This window comes from Adiantum capillus-veneris, chromosome 7 (assembly GCF_014529385.1).
Source record: "Adiantum capillus-veneris isolate H3 chromosome 7, ASM1452938v2, whole genome shotgun sequence".
NCBI lineage: Eukaryota > Viridiplantae > Streptophyta > Polypodiopsida > Polypodiales > Pteridaceae > Adiantum > Adiantum capillus-veneris.
The window spans coordinates 82,616,760-82,633,853 of record NC_140937.1 but is presented as its reverse complement, the minus strand read 5'-3'; the positions used below and the strand labels follow the sequence as shown (position 1 = coordinate 82,633,853).

At 43.4% G+C, this 17,094-nt stretch overlaps 1 protein-coding gene across 2 annotated transcripts in view; it reads right to left on the bottom strand.

Annotated features, from left to right (window-relative positions):
* LOC147454127 (protease Do-like 10, mitochondrial) overlaps nt 1-17,094 on the bottom strand; it is a 113,131-nt gene that overhangs the window by 29,908 nt on the left and 66,129 nt on the right. For both annotated transcript variants that reach the window (XR_015188593.1, XM_086516133.1), the window contains exons 2-5: nt 3,080-3,325; nt 1,643-1,838; nt 1,289-1,548; nt 1,050-1,177 (exon numbers count right to left, since the gene is read on the bottom strand). Coding sequence is in view for 1 of the 2 variants with exons in the window: in XM_086516133.1 (XP_086372259.1) it covers nt 1,050-1,177; nt 1,289-1,548; nt 1,643-1,838; nt 3,080-3,325 (830 nt within the window). In the remaining variant the exon portion in view is untranslated. The remainder of the gene's footprint in view (nt 1-1,049; nt 1,178-1,288; nt 1,549-1,642; nt 1,839-3,079; nt 3,326-17,094) is intronic.

Here is a 17,094-nt window from a genome sequence, read left to right as displayed (position 1 = left end):
TGACTTAGCTGCTATGCAGAACTCTATTGAGTCTGTTGTGGCTGTGTGGGTTGTCTCCTCCTATGACAAGTTTGTCTCTGTTGTCGCCCCCTCTAGAGAAATCCCTCACCAAGTGCCCCATCTCATGACATTTAAGGCACTGGTTTGGTCTGCCCATAACCACAATCCTCTACGAGTGTAGCCCTCTTTCCACTCAAAAGTGACAGTATCTGAAAAAACTGTGGAAGGGGTAGTATCCACCTTTATAGATGGCACACATATGCGGATCAGCATTGAACGCATGAATGGTATGCCAAAGAACCCATCTGTCTCAACATGTGTGGCAATCAAAACTATGCAGGCAGCTCGAGAAAAGCTATTTTTACTGGATATTTCGAGACCTAACATCTAACCTCAAAAGCAGCTAAAGTAAAATCCTCGTACTAGGGATGCAAAACAAAACCAAACTGTCCCCGAAGCGGAGAGGAGCGCGGCTAACAACTTTAGAGGCAAGTTCCTTGGATGAGAAAATAGCAATAAAAGTACCTCTACCTAGCAAGATGATGTCCTCTTATCTAAGCCAATTAGAGTGCACATGAGCCACTCTCGGATGTTGACGCAAGCATAGGAGCACCCCACCAAGCGGCCGACAGCCCCTCTTTGAGGCAAAGCTTCAATACGATCACCAATCTTTCGCTGTAGATCTTTTGAGATAACAATAGAGGGTGCCATAATACTTGAGAGAGAGCTGATGAAGATAATTACCCCGGCCGAAGCTTTGACCTTTCCCTTCCTCGTCCCTCAAACCGGAAAAGCTTTGACCTTTACCTCCCCGTCACCCCCCCCCCCCCCCCCCCCCCCCGACATGCACACACATACATGCACATCAGCTACAACCTAAAAGAATGGGATAGCTTTCAACTCACGATTTCAGTGCAGCAATTATAACTTAAAGTTTAAAGAAGCGAATGGTAAGTTACATACTAAAAGAATGGGATACCTTTCAACTCATGCTTTCAGTGCAGCAATTATAACTTAAAGTTTAAAGAAGTGAATGGTAAGCTACATACTGGTCCCAACTTGACCATGAACTCGTGTTCCTTCCCATCTCTGAGCACTTGTACCAAGCCAGCCTCCCCAGCTTTCTTCATGGACACCAGATGATCAAATGTTATTCTTTCCTTGTTTCGAAAGTGAACTGCAACATGAATGAATTCATCAAGATGTGAACATGGCAATTGCATATCAATATAAATGTGATATGAGCACCCAAAAGAATTGTCCAACTGAACCGTGCCCTTGGCTTTACCTGTCCCATCATTAGCTATTGGACAGCCATCAAATGCAAGTACCACGTCATCTTTTTTAATCCATCGATGAGTGTCAGTGAGAGGGTGAACCTTGCTTACTAAAACCCCTGTCATTCCAGGAGGCATTTTAAGATGCTCCCTTAAGTGAGCATTTTCAGTAGCCTGACATGTCAGTCCCAATGTGCAAAAGCCTACATATTTCCCCTTTTCCTCCACATCTTCCAGAAAATGCTCAATAATAGGAACTGGAATAATATACCTGCTTTGACAGAAATACACAGACATCTTGAAAAGAGATTTTACCATGTTAGACATTATTAAGCCACTTTTGACATATGTTCGAGTCTACACACCCAATATTTTCTGCGTTTGCTAAATTCTGAAAGGCAACACCAACGACCTTGTCTTCCATCAAGGCAGGGCCCCCACTATTTCCTGGGTTTATGGCAGCATCAATCTGAATAGCCATCAAATGAGATGCCCCATGTACATATTGTGTTGGCTCTACTCTTGAAACTACTCCACCAGTCACCGATATGTTATCTCCCCCTGCCAAAAAAATGCAAAGATTCAGAGATAAAAGAAAATAGAACATCTTCAACTGATAAAAATTCAACAGACCCTGAGATGGTAGAAAAGATGCAAACGAATTCTTCAGTTTTCACATGTAAACTGTTGAGAACAGAGAGGCAAATTTAAAGAAATCTTTGATGAGTTAAAGATCCATCGTAGACCTTTGTAAAGTCAGAAAGGTCTCCTTTTTGAAGTCAGACAGTTATAAGCTTCCAAACTAATAAGAGCTAAAACGCTCATACAACACACACTATCAAGAAAACCTACATACCTATAAGCGACAGATAATTAAAATTGCATTGAATAAAATACAACATACATCATACATTATTCTAAAAACGAACAACAATCGCAACAACAAAACGAATTGAACATTCAATAAGCATTGATATTTTAAGAAGCTTACTTGAAATGAGTTTCAGTTTATTTCTGTACAGAAACTCAACTTAAAAGTCATTCACAACAAGAAGATGAGACAAAGGACAAAAGACTAACTCCTCAACTTCAAACTCTCACCAAAAGTGCAATGTCTTGAGCCCTAAAATAAGCTATAGATTTATGATGTCATTTTACAATGTAAAGATGGAACGAAGCATTCCAGAACAAATTTAAATGTGACCTTAACTTCTCTGCTTTTCCGAACAAGAAGTAGATCCATCACCTTTATCATGTATAGCTTGGACAATAGCTACAACATCCCTACTCACCTAATCAGCACCCAGGGGTAGGTGCGGGTTTTGTACAAAGTTAGTCCCAACTAGCAGTTGTTTTATGAAACCAGAGTCTCTAGCACTGCTGGGCGAACTAAACCATGATAAGTGCCAGCACTTGAGAAGGAAGAACAAATACTAAGAGTAGGAAGTACAAAAAGGAGAGTGGACAGTGTATATAATCATCACAAGCTCCCTACATCTTTCAGGCATGCTATGCCAGCCAAGAGAGTATTACCATAAATTCATCCTTCGACTTATCAAAATGCCAAAAAACTTGCAAGTGTGTTTATATCATTGAAAAAAAAACGTGATCCACAACCTTGTGTGTGCACTTATTGGTAAATGACTTATAACTAAATTTGATGTCATTTTGACAAATTTGCAACTACTCTCAATAATCTTACTAGCAATTCATCAACTAAGTTTTCCCCTCTTTGGCATAACTAGAAGTCATAGACGGAAGGCAAGGGTCGTGATTGAAAAAAGCCTTAATATAATGCAAACCTTGTGGATAACCAACCACCGCCACAGACTCTTGCAAGAAAGGAATGTTGCCAAGCTCCAAAGGTTGCATTCCATCCCAAAACTCCTCCTCTTCCACAGTTAAAAGGGCAAGATCACATTCATGGCCCACTGCTTTTACTTGTGCCTTGAACTTTTCAGGAGATCCATGCTTCCTGACCTTTACAAAAGTCTGGTCAGCTACAACATGAGCATTTGTAATGATCCGTCTACCACTGATCACAAATCCTGGACAGTAAAAGCATAATCCAATTTTCAAACACAAGTTAAAAAATCAGAGCTCTTCGAAAATGTCAAAAACACAATGTGTTAGATATTTTGATCTATACACAATAGGCCAGGGGCCAGAAAGAGTGCAATAAGGCACCGAATAACTTCAACTGAGGCAATGTAACAGTCTCCTCATCAATAATCATCGAAAACAGGTCACGTTCAACAAAGAAAATTAAAAATACGCTCTTGCACTAAAATACACAAGCAGCATCCTTCCATTCTATAGCTGAGAACCTACACGAGATGCAATCACTACACCTCCTTGCTATGGATAGAATCTTCGATGTCTAAATGCAATCGAAAATAACTCTCAACTCATGTATCAGCAACAAGGACATAGAAGGGAGAATAAAATGAGAAGCAAGAAAACTTTACAGATGGAACCCTAATTGCATGGAAAGTCCATAAACAAATTACAGTATCTCTTTCTTAGAGGAGGGTGTAACATCAAATTAAGTAGAGATTGACCACCAGTCATCCATGCCAATACAAAAATCCCTTGCTTGTAACCTTGTGTTAATGGTGAATATATATATATATATATGTATATATATATATATAGAGAGAGAGAGAGAGAGAGAGATATGTTGGGTTAAAGGCCTAAATAACCCCTTTTTGTACATTTTTATACTTTGTCCAGGTTCAATATCATTTTTTTAAAGTCACTTATAATAAAAGTGGGTAAACCCAAAACTCAGTTATTGAGTTTTCCCCAAAAACATGAGCTCTCTCTCTCTCTCCTTGCTTCGATCCCTAGCGCTTCCTCTCTGTTGCACTCCGCCTCCTGCTTCTTGCTCCAATCATGCACTACATCACAACGCGCACCTACCGGTACCTTCTGCTTCGCGCTTTCAACTGGTATCAGAGCCCTAGGGTTTCAAAACAGTCCTACGCAGTCTGTTGGACAGCGAGTTAAAATTGCTCTTCTGCAATCAATTTCGCTTCCATCGCGAAGCCCCTTGCTTCCGGAGTCGAAAAGGTCACCAAAACTACCAAAACTGCCCAAAACAAGCTGTTTTTAGGTCAAAACAGGTGATTTACAGGTTATAACAGGTCAACACAGCAATACGTAGGTGTACCAAAGTTGTGGGATCACATGTATTGATGTTTGTCACGACAAATTGAGTGAAAAGCTGAGTATAGGTGCTTGAAATTGCACTTTTCAGCTGAAATTTCAGATTTGGACAGTTTCATGTAAAGAAATTGTGGTCTATCGTATGCAAAGTCTTGTGGTTGCTCCTATTTGCTGAAATTTTCAGCCTATTGCATCTCTCTTGTAAACACACTTGTGGTTGAATTAAAATGGCTTCTTCCTCTTCCGCATCTGACACTAAAAGTTTGATGGAAATCAAACGGTTCGATGGTCAAGGCTTCGACCTCTGGCAAGAACGCATGCAAGGTATCCTTTTCTTAAAGGATTGTGAAGATGCATTGGAAGAGAAAAAGCTGCTAGGTTTGTCTGACGAAGAGTGGACCAGGTTGAAAAAGAAGGCTATGGCCTACATCAAAATGGCTATCAATGATGACATTTTGACGGACATCAAGCGTTTGGACTCTGCTTATGTAATATGGCAAAAGCTAAAGTCCAATTATGAAAACACCACGCCTGTAAACCAGGTGCATTTGATGCGGAAGTTGGTGAATGTGCAGCTTGATGACTCGAAATCAGCTTCTGAGCATTTGAGTGCTTTTACAAGTGTGTTGAGTCAATTGCAGAACAGTGGGCTTCAGCAATTCGATGGTAAGCTGAAAGCTATTTTCTTGCTTATGGCATTGTCAGATACTTGGGAAACCTTGGTTGTCTCTTTGAGCAACAGTCTCGCCCTCACGTATGTGTCACGTGACACATCCAACCCTTTGTGTCCGTGGACAAGCTACAGCACGACAAGGGTTTAGTCAGTCCAGTTAGTCTAGATTCGAAGTGATCTGGCACTTTTGTGAGTCTATTCGTAGACCGTGCAAGCCCAGTCACTTAGTGTAGATGCATATCCTCTGGTTACACACAGCATGATCATAAGCATTCCCCCAGAATCCATCAGAATCCTTCAGGGGAATTTTCCAGTACATTTAGCCTATTTTCCCTATTTTTGACATTTTTCACTTATTATTTTTAAGTGACTTTTGTTGGAAAATAGGTAGGGCAAATTGAGTAAGTTTGTATATAAGCAAACCTAAACTAGCACTAATTGGCAGAAGAGGCAACAGGAGCATACGCTCAACATGCAACTTCTCAGCAGAACCCCAAGCCCTAGCGTTTTTGCTCCACAACAATCACCTAGCGTTTTTGGACCAGATCAGCCAGCGTTTTTGCTCTTGCAGATCCCTGGCGATAGAAGACTCAACAACAAGCCTAGCGTTTGCATTTGCAAGACATCCGGCGACAGCAGAACCATTTTCAGCCCTAGCGTTTTTGATTTGCAGATCAGTCCGAGTGGTTTGCAGATTTACTGCGACGGAACGTCAAGAACCATCAACGTTTTCAGTTTTCAGCCCTTAAACATCGCAGATCAATTCCCGAACTTCGCAGATCTCACCTTCCCGCAGCAGATCCTCGCCGCACGGTGAAATCCATCAAGGTTTACAGTTTCAGCCCGGAGAACGTAGATTTCAGCATCTGCGTTTTCAGCGCGTCGTCGTCGCCATCGACATCATCACCGACATAGGGTCTGAATTCAACAGATAAAGATTTGCAGATTTTAGCCCTTAGAGTTTTCAGATTTCAGCCCGTCTCGTCGTCGGCAAGTCCAAGCATTGTAGAGATTTGTGCGATCATAAGTAGACCGCTCTCACCATAGAGAGTGGGGCCTTCAAAGGAGGGTTTTACGTCTCTGGTGTCGTATTCTCTTCTCTCTCTATCTCTCAATGTCATACACTTGCACGCACAGTGTCCATTCACTTTGTTATGATCATTGCACTCTCTCATTAAGAACGGAAGGCTCTGTGTCACCAGGAGGTGTATTTTTCCTGATGCCTTCCGTAAATAAGTATTAGATATATTTATTTTATTTTTACTTGTTTGTCCCAAAACCCTTGAAAGGTGCAAGTGGACATTGCATGGCCAGTGTGAAACGGCTGCAGCCAAATGGGTTTCTCACATCGGGGATCTAGGTCGGTCAAACAGGGACTGCCCGGGCCAGTTAGCACTAAATTCTGATGAGTATGAAAGCTCGTGTGTGCCAAACTGGAATTTAGGCCACTCGTCAAGTCACTGCAACTTTATAACTTGAAAGGGGCCAGTAAATTAACCCACATTGTAGATGTTGGTCAAATGGTAGTCTTCAATGATGGTCAGGAGACCGATAGGGACGCCATGGAAGCATCTCCTAAAGTTTAGGGAACTGCTATTTTTGACCGGAAAATGTGTTCGCGTCATTAGCTCTGGAATGACAAGGGGAACATTTTATTGCTCTGCTGCCAAGTCAACTGACGAACCAGTTGAGATATTTTTAGCAGGGAAAGCCCAAACTCGGAAACTGGGCGAGGTATCAGCCTGTGAGCAATTATGCCACTCTGGGAGGCAAAAACGAGCGGCATATCAACAAAGGGGGCGCCATTTTCAGCCTCAGGTGGATTGTAGCAGGTACAGAAGCTATGGAATGCTTACCTTGCCCTCTATGCACAGTATGGTGACGGGAGTGATGCCCCGCACGCTACATACTGCTCTCTTTCTCCCCTACGTACAGTATGTTATGCCCCACTAGTGGGCTTCTCATTTGACCTATGTACAGTTCTTGGGGTTTATGCGCGTTTGCCAAGGCAAGAGCCTTCTGAACAGGAACCGGATTAGCTAATTGTTAATCCCCCACAGGTACGCACAGTTCTATCACGAAAGATTGCGAGTTTGGAGAGTTTTCTCGCGTGAAAACTCGTCCAATTCACAAGGGGACTGTCCCATTGCGTGCGGGAGCCCTTGGGACACGCGTAGGCGTGTTCGCTCCGCTAAAAACGATCCGAAACAGGGAATTACAGCTTGCTGTGTTTTTCTGCAGGTTTAGGGTTTCGCACCTAAACTGCAAGGGAACATCGGGGGAGCCTCGTGAGAGCCTTGGGATGCGTGTACAGGCTTTTGGGCTCCCGGCAGTGAAAAACAGAGAATTACAGCCCGCTGAATTTCTGTGACAGCTCACCAGAAAGCTTCCAGATATCGAGGGAATCCGTCCTAGACAGGTGTTTTTGACCTACAGGGGTTTTTGCGCCGTTATGCTGTCGAAATCTGGTCGAAAACCTGCGTTTTCAGCCCTCGCCAGGTTTGGACAGCTTTGTGAAAGCTTGTGCTAAGTGGTCGGATCGTCTACCTTAATTTGAATAAAGAAATACCGAAAGGGGCGCCAATCTTTGGGGCCTACAGGGTGTCGGTCTCGTGTGCGCAGTGACATTCTAGTCGCTGGACGCAACTGTGTTCTCTTCCCTTCTCAGTGCTCTGTGTAATGTTAACAGGTAATTGAAATAGTACCGCCCTCTACGTTGTACAGGCCGGTTATACTCTCCCTTCCATAAGGACAAGAAGGAACCTTGAGCACATTATGGAGCACTCATCTTGAGCAAAGTTCAAACATTCATTCCGCTGCACCTAACATTGGTATCAGAGCTTTGGCAGTGTTCTGTATCACTCAAGGAAAGAACCACATAATTTATTTATTTTTTGCTTGTTGAGGTCGCACGAACCCAAGTTCACTTGGGCATGTCGATTCCTAATCGTGTTTTTTAAGAGTGATAGGAATCCCAGGAAAGAAGTGCTTGTCCAGCCTCCCCTTGTGTCTCTTTTCACTCATTGAGAGCGGACCGTACACTTAGCGGCCCGCCAATCAACGTGAGGTGGGAAAAAGCAACCTTGGTGTGAGCGCAAGGCCGCCAAGGGGTGTGCCGCGGAAAGGAGTAGAACTCGGGTGAAGAGAAGATCCTTCTCAAACACAGATTGCAAGCGAAAGAAAACCTCAAGAACCCAAGACCCTCAAGAACCCAAGTTCCTCATGAACTTAAGAACCAAAGATCATAGTGCATGGTTGTCACCCCAAGCGGAATGGATATTTCGCATACAGGTGATGAGCATGAGAGAGGCGACGAAGAATTTTCCCCACCAAGAGATTTTTCCGACCCTCCCCTTCGCCATCTACGCCACAAAGTGTACCAAATCGTATGGAGGCAATGGTCAAGACGATGATGGACATGATGGCCAAACAAGAAGAGACTCGCATTGCCTTGGAACACGAACGCGACGAACGCAAAGAAAGAAAAGCACAAAGAAAAGAGGAAGCTGCAGCAAGACGCGCGGTCTGGGAGGCCGAGCGTGAGGCTCAAAGAGAACTACACACTCAAGAATTGGTTCGACAAGTACTTGCATCGAAGTCCGAACGAGCCAAAGATCGTGGGAGTTTCTCAAGTGGCGCAAGCCACGATGCAGATTCCAACAACCCAGTCACAAAAAAGTTGACTTTCAGTAAGTATGATGGTAAGATGGATGCCACGGTGATTCATTCTTGGTTGCATCAATTTAATGCTTATTTTGCGACAAGTAAGAAGACAGGGAATAGCAAGGTTTTGACGGTAGCTATGTACCTTGCCGGTGATGCCATCAATTGGTCCCACGCATGGCAAGAGGCACAGTTAGCCGCGCACCTAAAGGAAGCCGACGAAATCACACCCCTTTCCTTCAATTGGGCTAATTTCCAAGACAAGCTCAAGGCGTGGTTTATGCCACCTCAGTACCTCGCACGATTGAAGGACGATTGGCGCGCTCTCAAGCAAAATGGTATGCCAGTTATGTTTTTTTCTAATCGTGTTTTGCAGCTAGGTACCCAATTACGCAAGTCGGATGATGAACGCAAAGAGGCATTCCTTTATGGATTGGACGAGTATATCAAGTACGATGTCGAGGTGCTCGATCCAATCGATCTCAACAAGGCGGTAGCGATTGCTCTCGCACAGGAGATGAAGCACAACAAGGGAAAGCCTAAGGAGAACAAAACTTCCACAAGTACCTCGCAGAACCCTCGGAACGGTAAGACTGGTAAGAACGGTAACTCTTCTAACCAACCTTCCAACAATCTCTCAGAAAAGAATTCTCCCAATGAACCTAAGGGTAAGGCTAACACAATTGCTAAACCTAAGCTTACTCCAGATGAAAAGGTAGCACAAGGAATTATAAGAGGATACATCACGTCGGAAGAGCAAAGCACTTATTGTAAGGAAGGTCGTTGTTTTCATTGTCACATTAAGGGTCACATAAAAAGAACATGTCCTAAGCTTGAATCGAATGAATCTAAAGAATCCACAGAACCCACTTCCTTTGTCAATGCAATTAATGATAACACGAAGTGTGCCCCAAGTTTCTCTTGACTCTCCCATTGATAATTCTCTCATTAAATGTTATGGTCATTATCGGGGCAGCGTTTTGTCATATTGTTTGACCCAGGTAGTATGCATGATGTGATCAATCCCTCTCTTGTTGAGAGAGCTCGCCTAGAAGTTAGTCAGAAATCTCCTCTCGAGGTCTCTGGCTTTGTTTCTGGCTTTGTTCCCGGTATGGACTCTCTCATCACACAAGAGTGTCTTGGTGTGTTGTTTACAATTCAACAAGCTGCTTTCAGTCGAAGATTTTTTGTCTCTCCTCTCTCAGGATGTGTTATGATTTTGGGCATTCGATGGTTTTGTGATCTTAACCATCTCATTGATTGGGAGGCTAACACTTTCACTCTCTATGCCAAAAGTGACTCTCCCATTGTCATTCGTGGAGAGGACATTGTTCATTCTCCCTCTCTCATTGCTAATATGCAGGACAAGATTGAACGGATTCAGGAGAAGGAGACTCTCGCAGTCTCTTCTTCTCCAAAGCATGACACATAGGATTTGCATGATTATGAGAAGCATGATGAATTGAATGATATGATGAGCATGATGATTTGGATGGTAATGATAAGCATGATGATTTGCATGATCAAGGTGTGATTTCTCACAAGCATGATGAGTTGCATGAAAAGGATGTGATTGTTCACAAGAAAGATGATGAGTTAGTTGATGCTTTTTCTAGCGAAGCTAACCTCGTTGTTGCAGATTCGATCAATCACAAAGGATCGATCTTGGCTCTCGAGCCTAGGTCCAAAAAACCCCTTCAAGAAGAACCGATCTTGGCTCTCGAGCCTCGGTCCAAAGAACCCTCACACAAAGTATTATTTGTTCGCATGATTGATACGCACGCATTGTTCGAGTGTTTCATTCGTGATCGTTTCCTGTATTTTAGTCAGCATCTTTATGTGATCCCTTTTCCTAGGCATGACATATTGTATGTTGAGCACATTTCACTCATGGATGAGCACGAATGTATGCGGATTTTTCATGAAAAGCTGAAAAGTCTTCATTCAAAGAAGTCACATTCCATGTCTCTTCCTTGGCACGACACAGTTGTAGAAAGAGCACATGAAAGTATGAGCACAAAGCATGGGCATTTCCGTTGTGAATTGCCACAGTTGATTTCTCTGGATCATAAGAGAAAAATTCGATCTCATTGTTTGCGTGTGTGTGGTGAGGATTTGGCACTCCATCTCTTTGTTCATCTACATTACATGCACAGTCTTTAGAAAAGACGAGATTTTTTCCAATCATCTTATAATTTTCAGCCATGGAGATATAGACCTAGATGAATCCAGGATAGGCCCATATTCACCCTTAGAAGGAAAGTGCAAGGTACAGACCCATGGTAGTCACCCACAAGACAATATAACTGAAACCGGCCTGTTCAATCCAAAAAGGGCGGTAGACTTTACTTTAAACCTTGATTTAGCTTTCACCCATTATTAGTCGTCTATTTTACCTGCGTTGTAGTGACACACAAGAGGGGAATGGGATACAGATGCTAGAATGCACCTGTATGAGAAGACCGACACCAGATTGGCCCCTAACTTAGGCGCCCCTTTCGGTATTTCTTTATTGTTCAAAAGAGGGAATAAACGCTGTGGTTCCCTACAAGCTGCCCCGCACAAACTCGGCTGAATTTCCATTGTTCCAGCCCGATTTCGGCAGCATAACTGTACTAGAACCCTTCACAGTCAGTATTCCCACGCATTGGCCGACTTTCCCGACGCATACGGGCACTTTGCAAAACCTGGCGAGAATCTGCACCACGCTGAATTCTCTGTTTTCAGCCCTGAAAATGCGCCAGATCACCTGTACAGCGGTGGTCCCCTTGCGTCCCCGAACCTCCTGGGGGTATTAGGGTCCGTTTAGGGCCAAAACCCTAAACCTGCAAAAATACACAGCAGGCTGTAATTCACTGTTTCGGGCTCCGTTTCGCGTGCCGGTCGCATCCGTAGCAAGTACTCGAGCTCCCGCACCTGTAGGGCTACTTGCCCTTTGAATCGGACGAGATTTCTGGCGTGAAACCTCTCCGAATTCACCTGTACCTGCGGGGGGATTAGCCGCTAGCTAATCCAATACCTGTGCAAGAGGCTCTTGCCTCGGCAATCGCGCATGAACCCACACAACTGTACATTGGTCAAATGAAGAGCCCACTAGAGGGGCATAACATACTGCCAAAGGGGAGAGAGAGGGCAGTGCGTAGCGTGCAGGGCATCACTCCTGGCACCGCACTGTGCATAAGAGGGAAAGCAAGCACTCCATAGCTCTTAACCTATGACAAAATCTGAAAATGAGGCTCTCCCCTCTTCAAATTCAGCGCCACTTCTTGTTGCATGAGGCAGGTGCACCAGAATGTGCCACTTGGCACATTTACAAGCATTTTCTCGTTTCGGGGTTACCGTCTAAAAATATCCCAACCGGTTGCCCAGTTGACTTCACGGCAGAGTAAGAAAATGTTCCCCTTGTCATTCCGGAGGTAATGACGCCAACACATTTTCAGGTCCCAAAATAGCAGTTCCCTAAATTTTAGGAGATGCTGCCATTGTATCTTTCTAGGTCATCCGACCCTCTTTGTACACTGCGGCCACATCCAAAACTGAAATGTAGCCTCTGTAGCAAAGGATTCCACTTTGGCTAGTCAATGACCCCACTTGGCTAACCATAGTCCTTGTCCAACCTTAGTGCTCTCTTGCCCTCACGCCTGGACTCCCTCTGGACAGTTCCACACTAGCTATGCAATGCAGGGCAGTTAGATTTCCCGAGGGGTGTTTCCAAAAAGGGAAAGTAAATAGATAAAAAGAAAGAAATCAACAAAAAGGATAGATAGTAGTCACACGCTGGTGACAATAACCATCAGCTCCATCATGCATAGTATTGACTAAATACCACGACATCCCCACTAACGTCCTCAGTGCCCAATAGTGGGTGTAGAACTAGGTACTAACATATGCTCCCAAACACAACACACACCACACACACACATGAGCATACATCAACACAAAGTTTAGCATACTGAGTTTCTGTCATGACTCTGGAGATCAAGGGCAGACTCAGCCATAATGAAGCCTAGCACTAAAAGAAGCATTAAATCGAAAAAATTAGCACAAAAATGAGGTAGTTGATAGGACATACGCACCGCAAAAGATTGAAAGAATTAGCACAATATCAATTGTTCGTAACTCGGACGAAAACATCAGCCATGGAGATTCTTGAAGAAGAAAGAAGCGTGACTCCAGACGAAGTTGAAGCATTGAAGGAGCCACAGACGACTTTGTCGCTTTCAGCGCGGCCCAAGGAAGCAAGCGTTGCAAACCTTTATGAAGTTCAAGTACCGCAAACCCACACATCAGAGTGGGCCGGCAAAGAGTCCCTTCCAGGATTCCGGATGCTATTGGCGATCTCCCTCGACGCCATACAGTTTGGTACCAGTACCTCACTTTGAAAAGGAGGGGATGTCACATGCCACATCCAACCCTATGTGTCCGTGGACAAGCTACAGCACGACAAGGGTTCAATCAGTCCAATCAATCTAGATTAGAAGTGATCTGGCACTTTTGTGAGTCTATTCGTAGACCGTGCATGCCCAGTCACTTAGTGTAGATGCATATCCTCTGGTTGCACACAGGATGATCGTAAGCATTCCCATCAAAATCCATTAGAATCCTTCAGGGGAATTTTCCAGTGCATTTAGCATATTTTTCCTATTTTTTACATTTTTCACTTATTATTTTTAAGTGACTTTTGTTGGAAAGTAGGTAGGGCAAATTGAGTAAGTTTGTATATAAGCAAACCTAGACTAGCACTAATTGGCAGAAGAGGCAGCAGGAGCATACGCTCAACATGCAACTTCTCAGCAGAACCCCAAGCCCTAGCGTTTTTGGACTAGATCAGCCAGCGTTTTTGCTCTTGCAGATCCCTAGCGACAGAAGACTCAACAAGAAGCCTAGCGTTTTGCATTTGCAGGACATCCGGCGACAGCAGAACCATTTTCAGCCCTAGCGTTTTTTATTTGCAGATCAGCCCCAATGTTTTGCAGATTTACCGCGACGGAACATCAAGAACCATCAGCGTTTTCAGTTTTCAGCCCTTAAACATCGCAGATCAAGTCCCGAACTTTACAGATCTCACCTTCCCGCAGCAGATCCTCGCCGCACGGTGAAATCCATCAAGGTTTACAGTTTCAGCCCGGAAAACGCAGATTTCAGCATCTGCGTTTTCAGCGCGTCATCGTCGCATCGTCGCCATCGACATCATCACCGACATAGAGTCAGAATTCAGCAAATAAAGATTTGCAGATTTCAGCCCTTAGAGTTTTTAGATTTCAGCCCGTCTCGTTGTCGTCGACATCGTCTACGTCCAAGCATTGTAGAGATTTGTGCAATCATAAGTAGACCACTCTCGCCATAGAGAGCGGGGCCTTCGGAGGAGGGTTTTACAACAACTCTGGTGTCGTATTCTATTCTCTCTCTATCTCTCAGTCTCATACACTTGCACGCACAGTGTCCATTCACTTTGTTATGATCATTGCACTCTCTCATTAAGAACGGAAGGCTCTCCCTCCCATAAGGACAGAAAGTAACCTTGAGCACATTCTGGAGCACTCATCTTGAGCAGAGTTCAAACATTCATTCCGCTACACCTTACAGTATGACGGTGTGAGAGGGTCTATTCTCAATGAAGAGATTAGACGCAAGTCTAGTGGGAAAGGTGGCACTTCTGCCTACAATGCAAGAGGTAGAAATCAAAAGCGTGATGCGGGCAACAGGACTCAAAATAGAAGTAAGAGCAAGACAAAGGATAAGGATGTCACTTGTTATCAATGTGGCAGAAAGGGTCACAAGAAACCCGATTGCAGGTATTTCAAGAAAGAGCAGGAAAGGAAGAAGGAAACGGAAGATAAGAAGAAGAAAGATCAAAAGGAAGGGGAAAAATCGGCAGGTGATTCCTCTAGGGATGCTGAGAACGCAAATGTATCCTCTAGTGTGGTCATTGAGGAGTTTTCAGACGTTGAGGAAATCTTGGTTGCAGCTTCATGCCCCTCAGATTTGGTGATAGCTAATGCAGAAGACATGCTTATCTTGAAGAAAGATGTCATTGATGCATTGCTCAATGCTAATGATCGCCTATCCCAGTCATGGATAGTGGATTCTGGTGCTTCATTCCATGTGACTCCATCTTTGGAGTGTTTTGCTACATATGCTGCAGGCAATTATGGCAAGGTGTACCTTGGTGATAATTTTGCTTGCAATATTGACGTAATGGGTACTATGCGTTTGGCTCTTAACAATGGTCAAGAGCTTGTGTTGAATGATGTCAGGTTTGTACCAGGCATTAAGAAAAGTTTGCTATATGTTGGCCAGTTAGATTCACATGGTTATACTACCATCTTTGCTGGGGGTTCATGGACGTCGCTTAAGGACTCTATGCTTGTTGTAAAAGGGTCTAAAAGAGGTACTTTGTACTATCTTCGATGCAAAGCTTTACCTGGCAAGTTTCTTGCTGTTGTTGAAGTTGCTTCACACACGGAATTGTGGCATAAGAGACTTGGCCATATGAGCCAAAAGGGTATCGATGTGCTTTCCTCTCTGAAGAGGGTTGATGTAAAAGGCAAAAACTTGGATTTTTGTAACGATTGTCTTTATGGAAAGCAAAAGAAATCTTCTTATTACTCTGGTGTCTCTCGCAAAGCTAATCCTCTTGATCTTATTCACTCCGATATATGCACTATGTCTGTTAAGTCTTTTGGTGGTGCATTGTATTTTGTTACATTCATTGATGACTGTACTAGGAAAGGATGGGTGCATTTGTTGAAAAGTAAGAGAGAGACTTTTAATGCTTTTAAGAAGTTTCATGCTTTTGTCACTACGCAAAAGAGTACTAAGCTCAAATGTCTCAGATCTAATAATGGAGGAGAGTATGTATCTGCTGAATTTCAACGTTTTTGTGATGAAAATGGGATTAAAAGGGAGTTGACAGCCCCTTATAATCCATCTTCTAATGGTATGGCTGAGAGGTATAATCGTACTTTATGCGAGAGAGTGCATTGCATGTTGTCCACCGTTAATCTTTTCTGAGAGTTTTGGGGGAAGGCATTGAAAACTGCAGTCGCTCTTCTAATAGTACGCTGAAAAATGACATTCCAGAGGAGGTTCGGTCTGGCAAACCTGCCTCTTATGATCATTTGAAAGTATTTGGCTGCGAAGTTTTTGTTCATGTACGCAATGACTTGAGAACAAAGCTTGATATGAAGTCCATTAAAGGAGTCTTCTTAGATTATGGGGAAGAAGGTGAAATGGACTATAGAGTGTGGTTACCACAGTTTAGAAAGGTAATACGCAGGCGAGATGTGGTGTTCAATGAGGCAAAATTGATTAAGAATGCTACAAAATCTGATGTTGACAAGAAAATAGTCAGATTTCAGCCTTCCGTGCCACCCATTGATGTTGGAAAAGAGCCTCATGATGCATTACCGCAAAGCTGAAATTGATAATCAGCCGGTTAACCTTGAGCTAGAAGAGGTAGGACATGATTTCGATGCTCCTAATGAGGATGGACAGCCACCTGAATTGGCTGAAAATGATTTTTAGCAGCATGATAAGAGCTGAAAATGAGTTGCCTTATGATGTAGAACCGTTGCTTGAGAATGTAGATCATTCGGTACACAGATCAACTCGTTTAAGAAGGCAACCGCAGAGATTTAACCCTTCTTTGGATCATGTAATGTTGACGGATGAGGGTGAACCTCTTACATATAAAGAGGCCAAATCATGTGAGTCAAGCAATAAGTGGAAGCTTGCGATGCAAGAGGAAACAAAATCCTTGTATGCAAATGATACTTGGATCTTGTGCCATTGCCTAAAGGGAGAAAGGCTCTTCCTAACAAATGGGACAAGATTAAGATAGTCAATGAAAAACCAAAGTACAAGGCAAGATTGGTTACAAAAGGATATGCACAGAAGGACGGAATTGATTTTCAAGAAATCTCTCTCGTTGCGGAGCTTGATTTGGAATTGAATCAAATGGATGTAAAGACAGCATTTTTGCATGGTGACATTGAAGAGGACATATACATGAAACAGCCTGAAGGTTTTGTAGTTCCTACACGTGTATGCAAACTAAAAAGGGCTTTGTATGGTTTGAGACAATCATCACGACAATGGTATAAGAAGTTTGACACTCTTATGCTGTCTCAAGGCTTTAAACGCAGCCATACAGATCAGTGTTTGTATACGAAAAGGGGTGAAGATGGTAGTCCCATCATACTTGTTCTCTATGTTGATGACATGCTGCTTGCCGGGAAACATAAGACTAGTCTTGATGCTCTGAAACGTAAGCTAAATTCACCATTTGCTATGAAGGATTTGGGTGATGCA